General features: G+C 35.6%; 3 protein-coding genes across 3 annotated transcripts; 2 read left to right on the plus strand and 1 right to left on the minus strand.

Annotated features, from left to right (window-relative positions):
- Positions 1–544: 544 nt before the first annotated feature.
- On the minus strand, positions 545–3,494 carry GCK72_013218 (uncharacterized protein; the record flags this gene model as incomplete). Its single annotated transcript, XM_053729725.1, has 8 exons — positions 545–793; positions 1,043–1,337; positions 2,342–2,502; positions 2,549–2,670; positions 2,796–2,952; positions 2,997–3,152; positions 3,245–3,379; positions 3,435–3,494. The coding sequence occupies 8 exons, from the start codon at positions 3,492–3,494 to the stop codon at positions 545–547; spliced, it is 1,335 nt and encodes a 444-aa protein (XP_053584497.1).
- Positions 3,495–6,139: 2,645 nt separating this feature from the next.
- Positions 6,140–7,338, plus strand: GCK72_013219 (uncharacterized protein; the record flags this gene model as incomplete). The annotated part of the gene is made up of 4 exons (XM_053729726.1): positions 6,140–6,378; positions 6,480–6,621; positions 7,043–7,220; positions 7,268–7,338. The coding sequence occupies 4 exons, from the start codon at positions 6,140–6,142 to the stop codon at positions 7,336–7,338; spliced, it is 630 nt and encodes a 209-aa protein (XP_053584498.1).
- A 10,310-nt stretch (positions 7,339–17,648) lies between these two features.
- GCK72_013220 (uncharacterized protein) lies at positions 17,649–19,192 on the plus strand (the record flags this gene model as incomplete). The annotated part of the gene is made up of 4 exons (XM_003088819.2): positions 17,649–17,733; positions 17,782–17,841; positions 18,504–18,749; positions 18,843–19,192. 4 exons carry the CDS (start codon positions 17,649–17,651, stop codon positions 19,190–19,192), a joined length of 741 nt encoding a protein of 246 aa, XP_003088867.2.
- Between the last annotated feature and the right edge of the window lie 1,935 nt (positions 19,193–21,127).

Raw genomic sequence — 21,127 nt, forward strand, 5'->3', positions numbered from 1 at the left:
CGAGTTAGCAGAAAATGGCGAAGATGATTCAGCGTAATTGCTGCTAACTAAGTAAGAACACTTGAATGTCGACCTTTACAATAAGAGCACGACCTGACACATACCTTCAAACGCAAAAAAAAAGTTTATTATCATACCGAAGTGAAGGTGAATATAAAACTATTAACAATAGTGAAATCGCCAGGAATGTGTAGGAAATTATATGGACAGCAGACCTATGCGGCTGTAAAATTTTTGAAAAAGGAACTCGGAAAACGGGAGTCGAAGGAAGGAATTCCGCACAGCTCTGACAGCTCTGATGGACTGACATTTGAGCAGTACAAAAAGGGAGCGAATCGAGAAAACTTATTTTCACCTGCTTTTTCAATTAACACTGTCTGCTAGCCTCGTATCAAATTTAGACTCGGCTTTTATCAGTAAATTAGTGTCCCGTTTGAAATCTCGCGCAAGATTTTCACTCTATGTCAGTGGAACGTGATTGCAATGATTATTTATAGCTAACAGAGAGAATTTATTGACGTCAATACAAACACCACTAGTTCATTTACACACGCGTTGTTTCGACTTCCGGTTTCGGAATTTCAGGCTCCACCGTAGACTTCACTTCAATATTCATCAGAATCCGCATGAAATTTGCATATTTAAACTCCGTGAATATTCGTTTTACACTGTTCTTGTTCATACACAAATACGAGATTTGTACTATGAATGGTGTACTAACAATGTCAATTGCAATCGAGAAGAATCCGAAAGTTCCAAGATAGTAGGAAAACGATATAATCAGTGTTGAGAGCTGAAAAACTCAAAAATAAAATGAAACACTGTGAGATTTCGTCTTACAGTTTTGAAAAAAAGAACCGCTACCGTTTGCAAGACAATGTATCTTTGTGACTTGCTTTTTTTTGAATATTTCAAACTTTTTGTTTTTTTCATACTTATAACAACTGGGATGTAGAGTGAGCTGGATATCAAGTAGAACAAATTGAACATGATGTTAGAGACCTTCAGAAATTTATGAAAATTGTAGAAGTGATTGACTTACCGAGTAAAGCGTGATTGTCTCTTCTTCATCACAAACGGTTACTGTAGATATTATTGACCGATACAGGCAGATTAACTCCTTCATCATGATAGAAACATACAATGTCCAGATGTATTTTGTTAAAGTTTTCTGGATATCCACTACACGTGGAATTGAAGACGGATAGAAGTAGATAATGAATTTACGAATTGCAACTAATGAAATCAATAATTGAAATACTTGTGTGATTATATGAAGTGCGAAGGCGAGGAAACCCAATGAGTGAAAAAGTAAAATCAATGAAATCCTTTCCAATCTGAAATTAAATGCTTGATGGAATTCATGAAAGTTGAAACGCACTTTGAAGTATCCGAGTTATCGTCCTCTCTTCTTGAAGCGATTAACAGTAAACCAGAGATACTGATAAAAAGAAAAAATATTATCAAATAAGTTGCTTGAACCATTTTATAAAAATGGTTGGTTACTGGAAACAAGATCATCTGAAAATGAGAAATACAGTGGAGACTACTTGACTCTTACTGTCATATTAGCACGACACGTTTCTTACAACCGCGCTCTACCGAAACCGAAAAAATTGTGTGCGAAATTGAGAGAAGCAGAGAAAAAGAGACATTTTCAAGGAAATTTCAGTGGAGCGCAGTTGTAAGAACTGTGCCAAGCAAGTATCTCACCTGGCTATCTCGCTCTCTATTAATTTTATTTACGTAAACATAAAAGGGAAATACTATTATTAATAACAAAAATATGAAGCAGATGATGTAAAGGAGAACTAAGGTATGTATTGACTTCAATTCATCTGAAATCAAGGATAAGCGGGTAGCATTACAAGTTGAATTCTCAAAAAGTGCGGAGTAGTTTTTCATTTTATTTCAGTCGTAAAGAAGCAAGTGCTAACAAGTTTCATACGAATGAAACTCGATTCGAGAAGAGGGAGAGAACCGTGAAAAATTATTCTTATTTTCACCTGTTTTTAATTAGAATTTTCCATTAAATGGCAATCGCATAGAAACTTGATTTTGTAGGTTTTTTTGTCTCTGTTTCACCTTCATATTCTGAATCAATTTCAGAAAAACAAAAAAGGAATTTATTCTCAATATCACGTAGCAAGACCAATACAAGCATAAACAGTAGCACAAGTTGTTTTCGCCGCATTGCACTCCCATTCGCATCTGGAAAAAACCAATTTTCCGACAAAAAATCACACGTCTTTAAGCTACAGTAAGAATATGCACTGCTAAATCGACAGTAATCCCTTGGGTTATTTGGGTGTGTAGGGGCCATGCACCACGTAAAACTCACACTGTATTCGTAATCATTCCATCCCAGTCTTCCGATTTCTGCGCTATCATCATTTGTAAACATTTCTGATATTGGTTTGAAGATGATTTAACAAAAGTCGGATATCCTGGAGCAAACTTGTACGAGTCAAAGTTATTTTGCCATGCGAATGCTTGGAATGCCTATAATGTTCATTTTTTCAGCTCCATTCAAATGGAAACTTCCTACTTTTATGTCAGTACAGTTAGACGGTGTTGGCTGCTGATAACAAGCAATTTTCATAGTTCCAGTCAACCACACGGACGTGTATTCCAGAGTCGGATAAGCTCCTCCGACTGACTTTGCAGTTTCTGAAAATTACCAGTTATAACCTAACTGCTAAATTTCTCACCGAGGATAAAATGTCTTTCATGTTCTGACTGCAACCCAGCGGGCGCTATTAGATTTCCTTGTGCTTTGCAGAAGTTCATAGCACCTGTATAATTGATAAACTTGGGAGCCTTCTCCACTTTGATGCAAGTTGGTCCGGCAGGTCTCAAGAATATTTTCCATGAGTCAGTGACACATTTCTTGCCATAAGATAGTTTCCAAATAGAGTTGGAGAATGACAGCGTATAGTTGTCAGGGGTGTCCTGAAATGTTATTAAAACGTGTTAGTAATCAGATGTATTCTCACCGATCTTGTATATAAATCGTTCTGCATACTCGGACACTGTTGTTGTTGATCAATTTTAATAGCAGTCTTGATCCCATTCGAAGCGTTAGTTTGAGTTATAACAGATATTGAGTAGGTATCACATAGGGTACAGCTGTTGTCGGTACCAAAGGCAAGCTAAAATTCAATATACTTTATTTGTAGCAATGAAACATTCAAAGTCAAATGATATCAACCTGCTGAAACGTAGTATTTTATAAATCACTCACCATACACGTGTTACTTTTCAAACACAAATCCATACAACTTTCAAAGTTTCCACTTTCCGATTGAACATCACAATACTTTGTTTCAGAAGTATCAGAAGGATAACCCCAAAACAACAATAAGTTGACCGATTCATTCTGCAATCAATTGAGAAGAGTTCCCCAAAACGTTTGATTTTTTTTTTGAACTCACGAGACTGGAAAGCAAAATAAAAGCGAATAAAACCAAAAAACGAAGAGTGTAACAAGACATTATTGAAACATGGAATAATGAGGATACACATATGAGAGAGTGCATTTGTCTTTTGATCTCTTGGCGGAGCTGTCAAGGTGATGATTTTTTAAACACATGAACATATGAAATAAGAGGAAGAAACAAAGTGCGATGAAGCAACAAATCGAAAAAAATAATAGTTTATTCATTTCGGCGAGTATTCAAACTAGGTGTCTGAAACAGTGGAAACAGAGTTTAAAGAAGGACTGAAGTCTTTTTTTTTCAGATTCTGATATTTCAGAAAATTCTGTACAACTTTCATCATTGGAGCATATGCTAAAAATCGCTCTAAACGCTCTGAATTCCCGTTTTCCCGGCTCAAAAGGAGCCTTTGTGGAAGAGTTTTCCCACGCAAATTTTTCCCTTCGTGTAGTCCTCTCGGACAAAATAATTTTTTAATCCCTCCTTTTCTCACTTTTTTAAACAAAATTTCGTGTTTTTTCTTCTTTTTAACGATATAAATCAACAAAACACAATCATCTGACAATCATCAATAATAACAAAGTTTTATTTTTCTATTTACCGATAACAGGATATTTCTCGGTTAATAATATAATTTCATCACATTATCTATAATTTTCAGTTTCACATAAAGCCTAACATTTGAGCGCTTTTGTAAGAACTGTGTCGAACTAATATTCAAATTGCAGATTTCCAAATAACATTCTCCAAACCTCATTTTACTGTTCCTTTTTTCGAGTTTTGTGTTCTGATTTATGCTATTCTCATGTTCTTATTATCTCATGAGTCTTCCCTTCGAAACAAAACTTCCTGTTAAAAAACATAACATCATCTTGCCCTTATTACTTACCACCCCGATTTCTGATTCCCCAGTCACATTACTCATATCTCATTATCCCTAACAGACAGATCCCCTCCTTCTGACCATTCTCATGTTTTTTCTTCTCGAAAAACTTCCGATCGAATAAGCACGAACCCATAATTTCCTGTGATATTGCACGTTTTCTTTTCATCCAACTCCCTTTTCATTCATTCTGATTTTTTATTCTCAAAAAATGAATCTCGCAGTGAAAAATATCATTCAAAATATCTGCTTTTCATTTGCTCTAATCACAAACTGTACATTAATATTCTTGATAATTAAAAGATCTCCTCCGAAATTGGGCACCTATAAGTATCTGATGATATTCTTCTCAACGGTTTCCACTGGATATTCATTTATGGAATACTTCTTGAATCCACTCATATTTTCATATAAAGACTGTTTTCAAGTGATAGCGAAGGTTCAGTTCGCAAACAATCCGCTGATCGATCGATATCTTCTTTGTGAGTCTTGAGGGAGGGGAGATAGAAAGTGTGGAACGAAAAAGATGGGTGTTACTAACTATGATTTGTGTAAACCAGTTTTAAAACCTTTGGTAACAGTGAATTTTTTCAAATAGTGTTCATAAAATATCCAGTTGCTCTGTGATCTTGCTATTGTTATTCATTGCAATTTCAATTATCGAAAAATATATTGAGTGGCCAAATTCCTAGAAGGTCAACGCAGTACAAATCAATAAATTACTTTGAAAGAATTACCGTTTCAGTTGCTGACTAAAATAACGTAGTACTTTTTCAGCTAATCTGTGCGGGTTAGAAGTTTAAAATTTATAAATTTATTCTCACTAAAACATTTACCTTTCGGAAATTAGTCTCGCAAGCAGGGATGTGCGGAACGGAAATCGGAAATTTCCAAAAACACTTTGCGGAACTGTTTTCCGTCAGAAAATTTCCCAATTTTTTTCGGAAATTACTGAAAAGAATATTGCGGAATATTTCCGAATTCCGAAATTTCCGAAGTTTTTAGTTCCGTACAGCTCTGATCGCAAGAGCTAGGAAAAGCAGCGAAATATACACACTTTTCCTCGGAATATCTCCAACTCATTCGCGATTAATAGAACACTCTGTTTCAACTCATGCACATCTTTTCTGTTACCGTCAATTGGCACTTGTTTCTTACTACCTCCTTCTGAATTCGGCACGTAGAAATTACAAAAGCTCTGTGCGGCTTGACCTACCCGCAATTGAGCTCTAATCAGTTTTCTGTGTAGCGCAATTTCAACACTAATTTTGTGATCTGTAATGAGGTGTGATAGACCACCAGTATATGATGACGTACGCATAAGCTCAATGCAATTGGCACGTGCAGAGGAATCAAATTTTCTGTTTCAATTTCTAGAAATATCTATCGTACTCTTTCATTTCTAGTCTCCTGCTCGTTCTTAGTGCTGCCATAGCTGTTACAAATGCAGACCGGACGCCAAAATTGCGATATCTCTGTTATCTTGAGGAGAATTATCACTGCCAGACCCAGGCTAGCTCCGCAGTCGCGCTCTATTGATAACGTTGTTATCAATTTGTCGGAGGTTGGACGAGACTCATCGTGAATTATGTATTTATCGTCGGGGAAACCTTCAGTAAAGGTTCTAAGGCTTCAAAATGCCACATGACGCAAATACTCTTCTCAAAACTTTCTGTTTCATCCTCCTCAAAAACATGAGTATTTCAATCTGGAACATTGACGTTCTTTCCATAGAAACTCTACAAGCCATGAAGCGTAGCAGACTTCTAGTCTCGCATCAATGAAGATGGATCTTTAGTAGATCTAGAAAGCAAACTTGATGATCACTGAAATCAACATTATAGATTACGGATGCGGATTCTGTGGAGTCATCATGTCGATGTTCGTTGTTCATTTCGTTTTTCGATTCTTCGCATTGGAAAGGAAAGGAAATTTGAAGTATTTTGAGGGATGGTTCTTCATATGCTGGCTTGCCGTTCCCATATTCATGGGCTTTATTTGGGCTCAAACTGTTCTGGCATTTCTACATGAAGACCCCGAAAGTTCAGAGTATATGAGGTAATGTGCATTTTCAGTTTCAAATATTTGTCATATGCAATGTTAGAAGTTTTCTTAACTACTTTTTTGTTGTTTCCAAACCTATTCCAACCAACTTTCAGAGAAATCCTCCTCCAAAACTATAACTTAACTATACCGGAAATTATGTACGTCGGTGTTTTGTATCACAAAAAGACAGCAGACGGAAAGGATATTCTGAATTACAAAGGGATTCAGGGAGTGTGTATTCTGGGAACTATTATGGTGGGTGTCTGTTAGCACGTGCAATTTTTCAACAACATTTTACTTGGATTGACTAAAACGGAGAACATTTAAGCACTGTTTAAAAAAATAGTGGATCATTATAAAGTGATGATTATAAACTTTTCAGACTGTCTGCTTCGTTTTCATAATCTATTACGGAAATTTGACCTACAAACGAATAAAACATTTGATACTGGAAGGGAGGTCAGAGTATACGAGGAAACTTCAGAAACAACTTTATCAGGCATTGGTGCTTCAGGTAATTTATTTTTTTTTAATTTTTACATCCATAACCGATCATAACATATGTATGCTATTCCTGAAACATAATTTTTTCCATAAACCTATAATAATTTATTAACAAAGTTTTGCGGTTTCTTCAAATCAAAAAAATTACTCTTCCCATAACTGAAAATTCCAGACAATCATTCCGGTATTCTTCATGATTGTCCCTCTATCCATCTATTTCTTCTCTCCTCTCTTCCATCTTGGATTCCAAATTATTGGAGATGTCACCACTTTCACCACAGCGCTCTACCCAATAATCGACCCGTTGCCTGTCATTTTTGTCATCGACAATTATCGGAATGCTGTTTTTGGTAAGGGGAAAGAAAATGGGGAATTAAGAATAATTTGAGGTTTTCAGAGTTCTTCGGATGTCTCAAAGCTGCAAGAGAAGTGAATATTAATGTGACGAGTAGCAGTGTTGTTAATTAATGTTTCAACGATGTTTAATAAAATATTTCAAGTTTTTATGGTCAGTGGTTAGAATTTTCGAAAGTTCCTAAAAACTAGAGTGAGCATAAATTTTGGAAATGGATAAAGTTCGAAATCAGAATATTTCGACACTGAAGAGTTGGGAAAGCTAAAATTCATTTCAAACTGAAATTTCCTGAAATTGCGACATTCTGTAACTGAAACATTTTAAAACTGTGTCATTAAATCCAAGATCATTATAAACAAAAAAGTTTCAAAACTAAAATGAGTTGAAACCGTAAAATGTTCAGATCGTGGTTTTTCAAAATCAATACCTTGAAAGTGGAGTGTTTTCGAAATTCACCGTGACATTCCGAAATTGAGGAATCTAGACCAGCGAAACTGCATCGAAAATACAAAATTTTGGAACTTACATCGTGAACCGAAAAGTTAACCGAAAAGTTTCAAAAACGACCGATTTTAAAACCAAGATTTAAAGAATAGAGACATTTCAAAACCAAATCGATTCGAAACCAAAAACTTTAGAAACTAGAGTTCTCGAACTAGCATGGCTTCCTTTGCTTCATGACAGTGACTGAAGATGTTCTTTCCGTTTTTTTCCCAAATACTTTTCTTTGAAATCAAAATTTTCGGTTTCAAGGCTTCTTGAATTCTGAAGAATTCCTCCTTGTGCTCATTAATGTTCGTATCCTCAGACTGTTATTTATGCTAATCTTGAAACATAATTCAAAAAGTTCACGAAAATATCTTATCTCTTTCTTCTAAACACTAATCCTCATATCTTCCCGCTAGTTGTAAGTAATAAATAATTTGAGATTTTCAGAGTTCTTCGGATGTGTCAAAGCTGCAAGAGAAGGGAATTTCAATGTGACGAGTAGCAGTGTTGGTAAATAATGTTTCAACGATGTTAAATAAACTAATACGATTTTTTATGGTCAGTATGATTCGTGAAACAAGTTCATTGAGAAAAGCATTTCAAAATAGATGAAATTCGAAATCAGAATATTTCGGCACTGAAACGCTGCGAAAGTTAAGATTCATTAGTAACTTAAATTTTCTGAAACTGCGACGATCTGCAATTAAAACATTTCAAAACTTTATTGTTTAAAAAATAAAAGAATTCAAAACTAAACGGCTTCAAAACTAAAATGAGGTGAAACCGTAACATAGTGGCATTAAAAAAATCAAAAACTTGAAAGTGGAGTTTCTAAAGAAAATTCACTGTTTCGAAACCAAGACGTTTGACGTTTCGAAACCAGATAACTCGAAATAGAAACATATGACACCGTAACATTCCAAAAGTGAAAAATCGTCAAACGAAGCCGATCGAAAATACAACATTTTGAAACTTACATCTTGACGCTTCGAAACAGAAAAGTTTGGAAAACCAGAACAATTGGTAAATTTCAAAACCGTGTCAATTCGAAACCAAAACGTTCAGATATACCGGGGTAGAGTTCTCGAACTAGCATGGTTTCCTTCGCTTCATGACAGTGTCAGAAGATTGGCTTATTCAAAATCATTTCCCTATCCTCACAACTGTTATTTATCCAAACCTAGAAACATAATCCACCAACAACTGTACCTACTTATCTCACCTCCTCCTGTCCAAACACGGATCCTCATATCTTCCCGCTAAGTAGCCATAATTACAAGTCGATTCCTTTCCCACTTCACACCTTATTACCGTAACCGATTCCCTAGAATAGGTGCGACTATCTGCACAAATATGAGGGGACAACTCTTTTTGGCGGTGGATCTTGGTTTGTTACTGTGCGATGTAATATTTCCCTCAAAGAGTTACCTCTTGTATAATATTTTTCGCAGCAGAAAAATTCTACAAGTGAAGATTAGACTTAATCACCACCAATTCATTTTCGATCTACTCGAAACAGTAACAATCGTTACCATCTGTCTATTCCTCTTACTAGAACACTCTGACACCTCCAAATACTATTGCTACTGTTTAGATAACCCAAACACCTTCCTGTTGTCCTTCAATCATCTTAATTACTGGATTAGTGCAGATGTTTATACCAGGTGCCTTTTCATCACTACTCATCAAAATAATGTCTTCCGGGAGGTATTTGCCAGCGTACTGTAGCGTTAGTCACATTGTTTTTTTTTTCAGTTTCATCCCCATAATTTTGAGTCCACAAGTATGTTTTCTATCGCTATATCCTTTGCTCGAGAAGATTTTGTGATGTTCATATAGAACACAACCGAAACAAGTTATTTTAGTAGTCTCTCTTTCTTTTTCTCGGAAAAGTGCATTTCATCAAATTATGACGGATCGATGCACTTTGAGCAAACTGATCATCCGTTTGTTTTCCAACAAAACATTTTTTCATGAACTTTTACATGTTTTGTTTCAGTTTTGGTGTGTATGATGGCATCATGTATTTTGTGTGCACTTTTTACTGTTTCTTAGATGTTTTAAGTCTCGGTTTTTGACTCATTAATGATTATTCTTCATATACACTATCAGCTCAAAAATCTGAGTTATGGTTTCTTGATACTCCGTGTACCACTCCTTACAGTGCTCAAACTTCAAGCGGTGATGAGTCATCAGTAGGCGGAGTTTGGGAGAAATCGTGATGTGCAGATGATTCTTCCCTTAGCTTCGTGTACCGTTTAGATTGGTATGAAAACTTTGATACCAGGTATTTTGTGTTTCAAATGCAACATTAGTGTCAACTTAGTATTTCATGAACACTGTTTTGAATTTAAAATTTTTTATGAAGTCCACCGAAAACGTTCGCAGTAGAGTCAAGGTACAGAAACTTTGTCCAGCTTCATCCGGTTTAGACCCCATTAGTTATTTGTTAGATGATTAACGACTTCTCTCGTTTAATTTTTTTTCACTTGCCGAAAATGTTTCGATGGTTCGAATTATTACTTTTTTCAATTCTCAAAAACTTAATCTTTTGTTGAAAATAACACTATTTCAGTATCAAAAAACATCAATTGGAACTTAATAAGTATTCATTTCAAACCGGAATCCATTTTTATTTTGATCTTAAATAGCCGAAAATAATTTACTCCTGTTGAGATACTACATAGCTTTCTAATATTATCCTCAAAAACGGTCTGCAAATGAAACGCTTTCTCTGTTTCCAAAAGTTATCGCTCAAATTGAGACGAATTGGGACGCCCCGATCAAGGAAGAGGACACATATTTTTATACTTTAATATGGATGTCAAGAAAATAATTTAAAATCAGTGTTTCATCATAGGTGCATTTGGGACGGGACGCGTTGTGAATTAATCAGTTTTTGTAACGAACTTCTTATTCTGTTTCACGACGCTTATAATGAAGATGTCATAAAAAAGCTTTAGTTTTCCATTTCTTCCGCAAATTTTTCTCAAGACAATTGTTTGATTAAAAGTTCAAAACTTTGCCCTTTTTTAATTTTCTCATTATGACATGACGCACCTTGCAAATCCCCATTCTCGCAAATTCTAATTATACTCAAAACATGATAAATGCACAACTCAATGACCTCATCACTCTCTCTCTCTTTATCATCTTCTTTCCGTCTACACAATGATGGTCACTAATCACTCATTTTCATGGAATGAAGCCTAATGAGCAACGCGTTGATCACTGCGGTTTGAACTTTTTTTCAAAACCAGAATGTGACTCTTGACGTAATAGTCTTTCGGATCCCTTGACAAATCGGGTCACATCCAAAGGCCTCCGTCTGCTCACCGCCTGTCGATATTCACAACTCTATCCTAATGTTTATACTGTCATTTACAACTCTTTCTGAGTCATTATACGCCCATAAAACTAATTTTATTAGCGACTGACTGTTGATCTGTTGTGACCGCAAAGAGGGAAAAAGCAGATGTTTTATGACTCTACTCGTTCTCATTGGTCCGTTTCGTAATATAGGAGGGTGAGGAGATGTCTTCCTCGGTGTTTACAATCCACACCTCGTTTGTTCTCATTTTTTACTGTCTCATTATGTGTTCTTGGGTAGGTCGCCGAAGAGTTGCTTGGTGGAACGTAGTTTCAATTGAATTTTTCAATTTTACAGTTTCAGTACGTAAATTTTATTGCTAGTTTGTTTATCCGTCAATTCGCTTCCAATCGTTGAACTTTCGTCTTCTTTTCTGTACCGTCATTCCAGTTTGGCCAGGATTATCAGTACCGTTTTCCAAGTTTTTTCTATCTAAAAATATCTGTAGATTAAAATTTTTCTAACAACTGATCTACAGTGTTTTCCACCGGTATTTACTGTGAAAGTTCCTGACATGGAAAAACGGACTTTTGGAAAACCAAGTGACTTTTTTGTTGTTTGTGGAACAGTGTCTGAAACAAAAAATTCCGGTGTCACCAAGTTTTCAAAATATCGCATTTGTTATGGTTAGATCGTTTGATATTCTTTAAGAGATTGAACTTCAAATGGGAAAACGGAAAACTTGAAGACCAGATATTTTCAAAATTCCTGCTCTATGTTTTAATTATTCTTTTAATTATAAATTATTCAGTAATTGACAATGATGGCTCCATAATCATTTTCTCATTGATCTGAAACAGAAAACTTTTGAAATATGGAAAAATTGGAAATTTTCAACGAGTTTTATCCGACAGTTCTTATAGAAGAAATTCTTATAATTTCCATTGAGCAACTAGCCTTAACATGTTCTTCAGTTTCAACTCGAAACTGCAATTTTTTCCAGTTTCGCGCAGTCTTTGAAGTTTTTTCCAAGAATTTTCAAAATGTTGTTCGCAGTTTAATATGTATATTCTCAAATCGATAACTTTTTGTTCACCTCCTTTTTCAGATGCTCTCCAATATACCGGCACCCTCACCACCTCCAGCGGACATTCTTCCAAGCATGGCTTCATCGCCGTCATCATCATCAAGTGGTCAGAGTCCAGGTATGTTTCTTCGGGTTAAAAATAAATGCTGATTGTTTGGGAATCCGTATTTTTTGAAAGTTTAGAACCGGCATTGAAGTCTCTAACTAGCTTCAATAATCCAAAAACAACTACATGTCTTTCTTGAAACATGCCAAATGTTTGAAAGTTAGTCACGGAACAAAACTCCGGAAAAGTCTGGCGCCTTGTCAAATCCTGCAACATACAGTACCTTTATCTTCTCCATTTCTTTTATTTTTCAAACAATTTGTCGACCCCACCGTCCCCCTCAAACATTTCCTTCTTTTCTCTTCCCCCGCTATCCTAATATGTTTCCCATCGCCACCCTCCCCCGCATTCCCCTTTTTTCATTCCCATATTTATTGCGTATACATGGGATGCCGGCAGGCAGGTGTGCATTACAAAATAATTGCGTTCGCACTTTTTGTTCTGAACTTTTTCTAATGCAAATGCGTTAAAACGGCGTCTCCCATCATTGTGTGTTTCAATTGAGAGCATAGGTGAGAAGTGGGAGTGTGAATTGGGTTCGACTATTGAGATAGGCGGTCTATGGAGGGGTGTCGGGATATGAGAGGGTGGTATGTAGTTTGTATATATCGGTTTTTGTGAGAGAATCTTTTGGTGGGCTCCCGCCCCTTAAAATTATTTCGTATCGGCAGTTTTGAATAAGGGAGATACACTTGCATCGAAGTCTTAAATTTATTCACTCTTTCAAATGTCTCAGAAACAGCAAGTTTATGAAATTAAACTAGTAAGTGTGGTTTATATATATTAGGTTGATGCATAAGTTTCTTTCTTTTTTTGGGTAATTTTTGGTATGAAATTTCTAGAAGACTAATAGTTCACATAATAAGAAACATTGTTGGTTAGTACCTATAACTCATTGTGATTATACCTGCGACTTGACGTCCACCATCCGCCTAATCTCAGCCGGAGCCACGTCAAAACACTTGAGGAACCCTTTTTTGGTACCATTTTTCGTCTCTATTTTTTTCCTAGAAAATGTTGAAAAGAATGTGTGAGCTATTCAGAATTAAAACAAGCAAGAAAAGCTATTTATAAAAAGCAAAAAAAAGCATTCCAACTAAGCAACGATAGTTCAGTGCGGGTCCCTGATGAAAGGGTAGGATCAGCAATTTAGGAGTGTGCGAGTATTTTCGATATTTCTTTAACTGTAGATAGGGAAATTGGTGGAAATGTTGGTTATTGAGTAAAGTAGACATTGATGTTTCTAAATTTACTTTGTTTCCAATATTCACATCTTTTGTCCTTTTTCGCAGGAAGCCCGAAGTCAACATCATCAAAATCACTTGATTTTTGAGTTTGATGAGGCCTACTGCTCCTACCTCTAAAGCAATCTACTAGATATGTTGCACATTTTTAGATCAATGTGTGTACTATTGATTACTTACAATAAAATAGTTCAGACTTATTTGTGAGCGTTCAGAAGAGACCTAGACTCCACTCAGGTCTAGTACACAAAATTTCTCGAAAGCGCAAAAATAATAAGAAATTTATCAGCCAAGTTTTATCACTCAATTTGATGGCTTTGTCATAAACTTTTTCAAGACATAATTTTCTCATGTTATCCTCTAACTTTTACAAATAGTTTGGTACAAATGTGCTCTCAAATATTTCTGTAATTTGTTTGAACCCAGCTGAACCATGGTTTCTCGTTGCTGTCGATCGTCTTATCACAACTTTTTTGTTTTCTACATTCCGACTGAAAACTAAAATGAGATAACAAGATCAAATCTTTTTCTATAAATTGCGTTCAATTTCTTATGAAGATCTTATCATTTCGATACCAATGCGACAAAAATCAAAAAACTTTCCAAAACAGGCATTTGGTTGGCGATCAAAAAAGCCATCGTTTTCACGAGCGAACTGTCTAGGCACCAACTTGAAACATTATATGTTAGCCACTAAAGAGGTCATTAGAATGCAAAAAAATTTGGGTTGAAAAACAACCTCATCGCTTAGAGACCGGGAGCCGAAGTCACACCTTCAAAAAAGAAAGAAACTTATGCATCAACCTAATATTTCGCATTCGCTTTTGTATTTTTTTAAAATTTTGCGGCTCTAGAGTATAACCGGAAGATCTTTTCTGTCCAATCATCCTAGCCGTTAAAATATTTACTATTTAGAAATGCTGAAACTGAAAAAAGTTGATACGCCAACAATCAGTTTCTCAATCAGGGTTGAGCGGAATTCAGTCTACCGCGTTCCGTTTTGCTGACATGGAATGATCGCGAATTGATATGCCTGGTTTTGGTTCATTATATTTTCAAACGAACACCTGTGCAAAAGTAAAATGTTTCTGAAAATATTGTGTTTTGTGCTATCATACTTTTTGAGAAAATTGAATTTTTGAAAAAATGATGAAAAACGTTTTTCGCAAACTTCAAACTTTCATAACTTGCTTCAATCTAACTCAAAATGGAAGATCTAAAAAATGAAAGAAAGCTAAACTCTTCTAATTTTAGAAAACAATAACATAAAAATGCTACAAACTTTAATAATATGAGATTGGAAACGAAATAACATTTTTTCTCCAATACGTGAAAACCGTATAAAAAATTCTAACCGTAGAAATCGATTGAAAATAGTGTCATAAAGAAGCGAATGCATAAAGATGTTGAAAACACTCATAAAACCACGGGGCACTCCAAAAGCAGAAAAAATATAGAAAAAAATTTGAATTCAAAAATTTGAAAAAAAATGAAATTTGAATTTTTCTTGCAAAATATCTATGGAAGTAATGTAGTTTTGTCTCAAAATTGAATTTTTTGTATTTTCAGCTTTAAATTGGAACATAAACGAATATGATGTGAAATGTTTTGGCTGAGTTATCATAGGTTGAATAGTGAATAGCTTTTAAAAATTAACACTGGTATCATCCGGCCTCCGGCCACGACTTTCTAGAAAATGTTATAATTTTATTTAACTATTCGAGTATATCTGGTTTCTAGCTTTCAGAAAATATTTACATTTTTGCTGTACGTCACGATTGAAGACAGTTACCATGATGTTAGTGAGGTGTGGTGAGAAAAGGTAATTGCAAGGTGGCTATTCAGTATTGTGACTTGTGTTTCACTCCATATCCGAAAATTAGATGCTTACAACTAGAATTCATTTTGTTATCTAACAGAATACAACTTTGAGAGTAGGTTTTTGACAAAAATATTCTATGCTTGGTTGCGTGGAGCGTCCTCTACTTTTGATGACATAACACCAGACCACGGAATCAAACATAGATTTTTTTTGTTAAAAAAACCTATTCACAGTGTTGTACAGTGTTAGATAACAAAATTAATTTTAATATATGCATCTAATTTTTGGATATGGAGTGAAACACAAGTCACAATACTGAATAGCCACCTTGCAATTACCTTTTCTCACCAGACCTCACTAACATCATGGTAACTGTCTTCAATCGTGACGTACAGCAAAAATGCAAATATTTTTTGAAAGCTAGAAACCAGATATACTCGAATAATTAAATAAAATTATAACATTTTCTCGAAAGTCGTGGCCGGAAGCCGGATGATACCAGTGTTAATTTTTAAAAGTTATTCCCAATTCAAGCTATTATAGCTCAGCCAAAACACTTCACATTATGTTTGTTTATGTTTCAATTTAAAGCTGAAGATACAAAAAATTTAATTTTGAGACAAAACTAGATTACTTCTATAGATATTTTCACGGAAAAATTTAATTTTCAAATTTTTGAATTCAAATTTTTTTCTATATTTTTTCTGCTTTTGGAGTGCCCCGGGGTTTTATGAGTGTTTTCAACATATTTATGCATTTGCTACTTTATGACACTATTTTCAATCGATTTCTACGGTTAGAATTTTTTATACGGTTTTTACGTACTGGAGAAAAAATGTAATTTCGTTTCCAATTTTATATTATTAAAGTTTGTAGCATTTTTATGTTATTGTTTTCTAAAATTAGAAGAGTTTAGCTTTCTTTTGTTTTTTAGATCTTCCATTTTGAGTTAGATTGAAGCAAGTTATGAAAGTTTGAAGTTTGCGAAAAACGTTTTTCATCATTTTTTCAAAAATTCAATTTTCTCAAAAACTATGATAGCACAAAACACAATATTTTTAGAAACATTTTATTTTTGCATGGGTGTTCGTTTGAAAATATAATGAACCAAAACCAGGCATATCAATTCACGATCATTCCATGTGAGCCTCCCCCTTTTCTGGATCACCGGAACTTGACACATGTATCATTCCTTTTTCCATTTCGCATCATTATAGTCGATTTTTAGTCACATTCCTGAAAACCTCTCCATTATGCTTCTCCATTTCACGAAGTCATCACTTTTCCGTTTTGAAGTAGTAAATTAATATGGAATCATTGAAACAGTTAGTTTTATTTTGTTTAATAAACGTCACCTCCCCATATCCGAAGTTTCCTTATCTTCCACTCTGCTGTATGCCTCATGTGGCATTAAAAAACAATTTTTCGAGTAATTTTTTATGCGGATAGAAAATTCGTGAAATGTTCTCCGTAAGTGCTTTTCTCATGAGACACCAACTCTTCAAACTTTTTGAAAAAAAAACATATTTCTGAAACAGTATAAAAATCAAAAAATTGGAATATAATGTTTCACGTCCGGTTTATTCAAAAATGGGAATTAGTGGTGGCAGAACTTCCTCACGTCCTCTGCAATGTTAGGCCAGCGAGTGAAACTACGAATCCTGGCAGAACAATAGTAGTATTGTTATGATTGTCAATTCCTCCTATTTCCTACCTCGCTCTTTTCCGAAAACTACTGCTTCACAGATATATCATTTTTGTTGCACTAACTTTCATATCAATGAGATTTCGTCCATAATAATCTCAAATAAATCTCCTCCATCTATGACGCTCCAGACTTCTCATCCAATTACCTAGGCTCCGCCCACTTTTTGCAAGCGCCAGTATATCATCATTGACGTGAAAAGGCGGAGCCTCTTGTCCTATTATGGACTTTTTCGTCATTAAACAAAAACTGATAATAAGTATTTCATTTTTCTCCTGCCTAAACAACTAGGCTTATTTTTAGGGATTTTTTTTCATTATCCTCTTCTCCACGTCCTCAGCACATATTCTCACCGTATTGTCTTACGTAACTATTAGGATTGACTAGGAAAGTTCATTGAGGTCATTTCGAGGTCATTCTGTTGTGAACCACTAGTTTCTGTTATGCGTGTAAGTGACACCCAGACATCTGTCCTACCTTGAACGGAGCACAAATTGAATAGGTGAAGATAGGATAAGGGTTTGGACAGGGTGTTGTACAGTAGGAATGGGATATTTGTAGTCTAGAAATGTTTTATCGGTTTCAATATATTTCCTTAATGGTTTTCTTCTCATAATACTGGTATTAAGTAAAACATTTATCAAATCCTCAGGTAACAAAATGAAAGGATTCACAATCACCGACTTGTGTCCAGAGATGTTCCATCACAGTGTCTCGCCGGATGTGTCTTCCATTGATTCGTCAGGTTTGTCCTATTCCGTTTGTGGTTTATTTAAGAACAGTATATTTTCAGAAGCCTCAACTCCGATGAGCTCAGAATCGATGGAGCTGAAATCAAATGCAGTTTCACCAGGTAGGTTTTAGAGACTTTTATGGGGGTGTAAACTGATAAGTGCATCTTTCCTGCGCGAAAAATTTCAGTTCCGCCTATTTTCTGAGACACTCCATATGCAAGTGGGCGGAGCTCGCTCGGTGGCCGAACTTGGTCGAGACCATGCGAAAGTTCGGTCACCACCGATGGCAAATTTTTGTAATTTTCTCCATATTTGTAGTTAAAAATGCTCTTAATGAAAACTAAAGGAACTATTATTCAAATTTCTGATAAGAAATTTTTTGAAAATTACCAAGGTACCGTTTTTGCTGTTTTTGCCGATACACCATGCCAACTTGTTTCTCAAAACTTCGTTCATAAATACTGTAAAACGGTAAAAAGTAGGAGAAATGCCAAAAACCATGGAGGTGTTAGTTCTAGGCTCCGCCCACTTTTAAGCGTCAGTGATGAGAAAAAACGCTATGCGTTGGCATAAGGTGAAGGTGGAAGGAGTCAGAGAACCATGGAGTGGCTAGAATAAAATGGGCGGATTCAAAAATAACAGGGACACACGTTTTTTTTTTCAAAATCTAAAGTAGGAAAAAATCAGACCAGATTTTCCTACCGTTTCTAGCATTCCATTTCAGTGTCACTGTGATTATCATCTGCTTCTTGGATAAATTCCAAATCAGCCTTTCTTTCAGCTCCCAGCTCCCCAGAATCCAAGGAAACGGACCCTCTCGAAAGACCGCCGTATTCGTACAACTCACTGATTGCAATGGCCATCCAGAGCAGTCCATTCAAGCGATTGAGACTCTCGGAGATCTATTCCTACATCTCCAACAACTTCCCGTATTACCAGATGAACAAGTCACAGTGGCAGAATTCGGTTCGTCACAACTTGTCGTTGCATAAGGAGTTTCAGAAGGTTCGGACGATTGATGGGAAAGGTAAATTCTAGTTTCATAATTTTTTCCAGCTACAACTGCGATTCAAACTATTTCATAACTGAACTAACATTTCGGCAACCGTAGTATTTTTAGGTAGCTACTGGGAAATGACTGCCGCGTTGGGAACCGAGATGTATATTGGAAAAGAGTGTGGAAAGCTCCGTCGTCAGTCAGCAAAAAGCAGGAAGGTCAAGGATAACGTCCCCCAACTATTCGATCCATCTCCTCTCCTTGGATTCACAGATCCCTCTACGATCCCCCAACTCCCGAATATTCCCCTCTACTCCCAGAACCCAATGATGTATAATCTCACTCAAGCATTCCTTCAGAATCCTCATTTGATTCCATTGATCCTCCAGAATTTCCCACTCCAAAACCCTCCTAACTTTTCCGGAACTTTCCCGCCACTCTCGTTCCCGTTCCCATCAGTTCAAACTCCTTGAAGGATTTGGATCTTTTGAGTTTCCAATGTGTTATTGCATGCTTTTCACCGTTTCAATGTTGATCAATTTGTCTTATTTTTTGTCAAATAAAGTTTTGAGTAGAACTGGATGCCAAGACTCAGGATATTTCAGATGCGGACTATTTGTCAGAAACTAATAGTTTGGGTTTTCTAACCAAATAAATAAAAATTTCGAAACAGCATCAATGTTAGATTCCAAATCCGATTCTCATATGCGACGTCTATTCTTCTATTTGTCTCACAGTGTGTTTTTTTTGGAAAATTTTACTTGAAATAGCTGCGTGTCATCGAATAAAGCGCACACGAGAATACAGAAACAGCTGTTTTGAAACTGAACATTTTTTGACACCAGTAAAACCTAACTAAACCAGTCAATACTGTAAAAATTCGCAGTAGAATACGGTACCAGTTGATTCATGATCGAATTCAATAATTTCTGGGAAGAAGAACAACCTGAAATAATATATTTTCAAAATCCATACCTAGACACACAGATTTCTTCAAAACAAAAAGTGGAAAACAATCCGCGCCGAGTCCGGATTTTCCTACCGTTTCTGACATTCCATTTCAGTCTTTCTGGGATTTTTCCATGTTTCATATCTATTTCTGGTCTCAAAGTTTCCTTGTTTCATAAAAACGAATGAAACATGCGCAAACGAGAATACAGAGCTGGCTGTTTTGAAACTGATTGTGAGAAATGTCTTTGAAAACAAGAACCATGAAAACCAGCCTAAACCTGTTTCTACACAATTTATTGTACTCACGCTCCTTAAAATTTGAATGCTCTAGTTTAAAAATTGTTTGTTTCACAAAGACTGTAAAAGTTCCCAGTACGATGATGATTGGGTTTACTAATTTCTGGAAGAAAGAAGACAGCAACCTGAAGTGATAATTCTTTCAAAATCCAGACAATCTGAAACTGTGACAATTCGAATCTTGTCTGACTGAAAGTCTGTAATATGAAAATTCAAATAATCACTTTCATCTAGTTTCGGTTTCAGAATTTATTCACAGAGGTTGTAACAGACTCCCAAACATTCAATGCTAGTCCTGAAAACTGATATTTCAAAACTGAGATCATGGGAATTTTCGCTTACAAACTCTGAAAGAAATTGATCAATTTTAAAATATCTGATAATGAGCTACTCAGTTCCGAAACGTCTCGGTTTCAAAATGTCTTGAAGTCTGTCCCAGCCTTTGGATTGAAGTTTGTATACTTCTATCAGGCTACTAAATTTTGTATCATCCCCTTCCCTCCCTCCTTCTCCCCCATCACGTCTTCTGGAAACTCCTCCTCCTCTCCCCATGATCGCCTTCGGCCATACGCTATATAATAATAATTCAATTTATTGGTGGCCGGGCCATCGTCCCCTCCCTCCTCTCCCTGATTACGCCTCTCTTCTCATCAAATTACGCGAGATTTCCATCCACTGAATATCATCATTTATAAGCAGATGGCTGTCTAACTTTTTTCTACGATTACGAAGGATTTTTGGTCTGTTTTGAATATTCAGATATGCTCTTGTTCCTGCGAACGGATCAACTTCGTAATTCTGATTTCATTTTAAAAAAATGACTGAAACAGGAAAAAAAGAGAAAAACGAGAAATTTGAATCGAAAAAAGAGAAGCGTCAATGCAATTAATTGAGACTCAAATTTTTTCTTCCATTTAACATTGACCTTGTTTTTTTCCAGTTACACTTTCTCTAGAATACGGAAAATTCAATCTTCGCATCATTGCTATCATACTAAAAGGGTCTTGCTTATTTTGTGTATAACCCTGAAAGAATTTCGAATAAATATTAGGAAAAAGAGTTAAGCAGATTTTTTCATGACACATGTTGCTACAATTTTTTCTATAAATCTGTATATCATACGAAACTTGGGGGCTATGTTCAAAAATGTCATAGCGTCA

Source organism: Caenorhabditis remanei, chromosome IV, assembly GCF_010183535.1.
Source record: "Caenorhabditis remanei strain PX506 chromosome IV, whole genome shotgun sequence".
Lineage (NCBI taxonomy): Eukaryota > Metazoa > Nematoda > Chromadorea > Rhabditida > Rhabditidae > Caenorhabditis > Caenorhabditis remanei.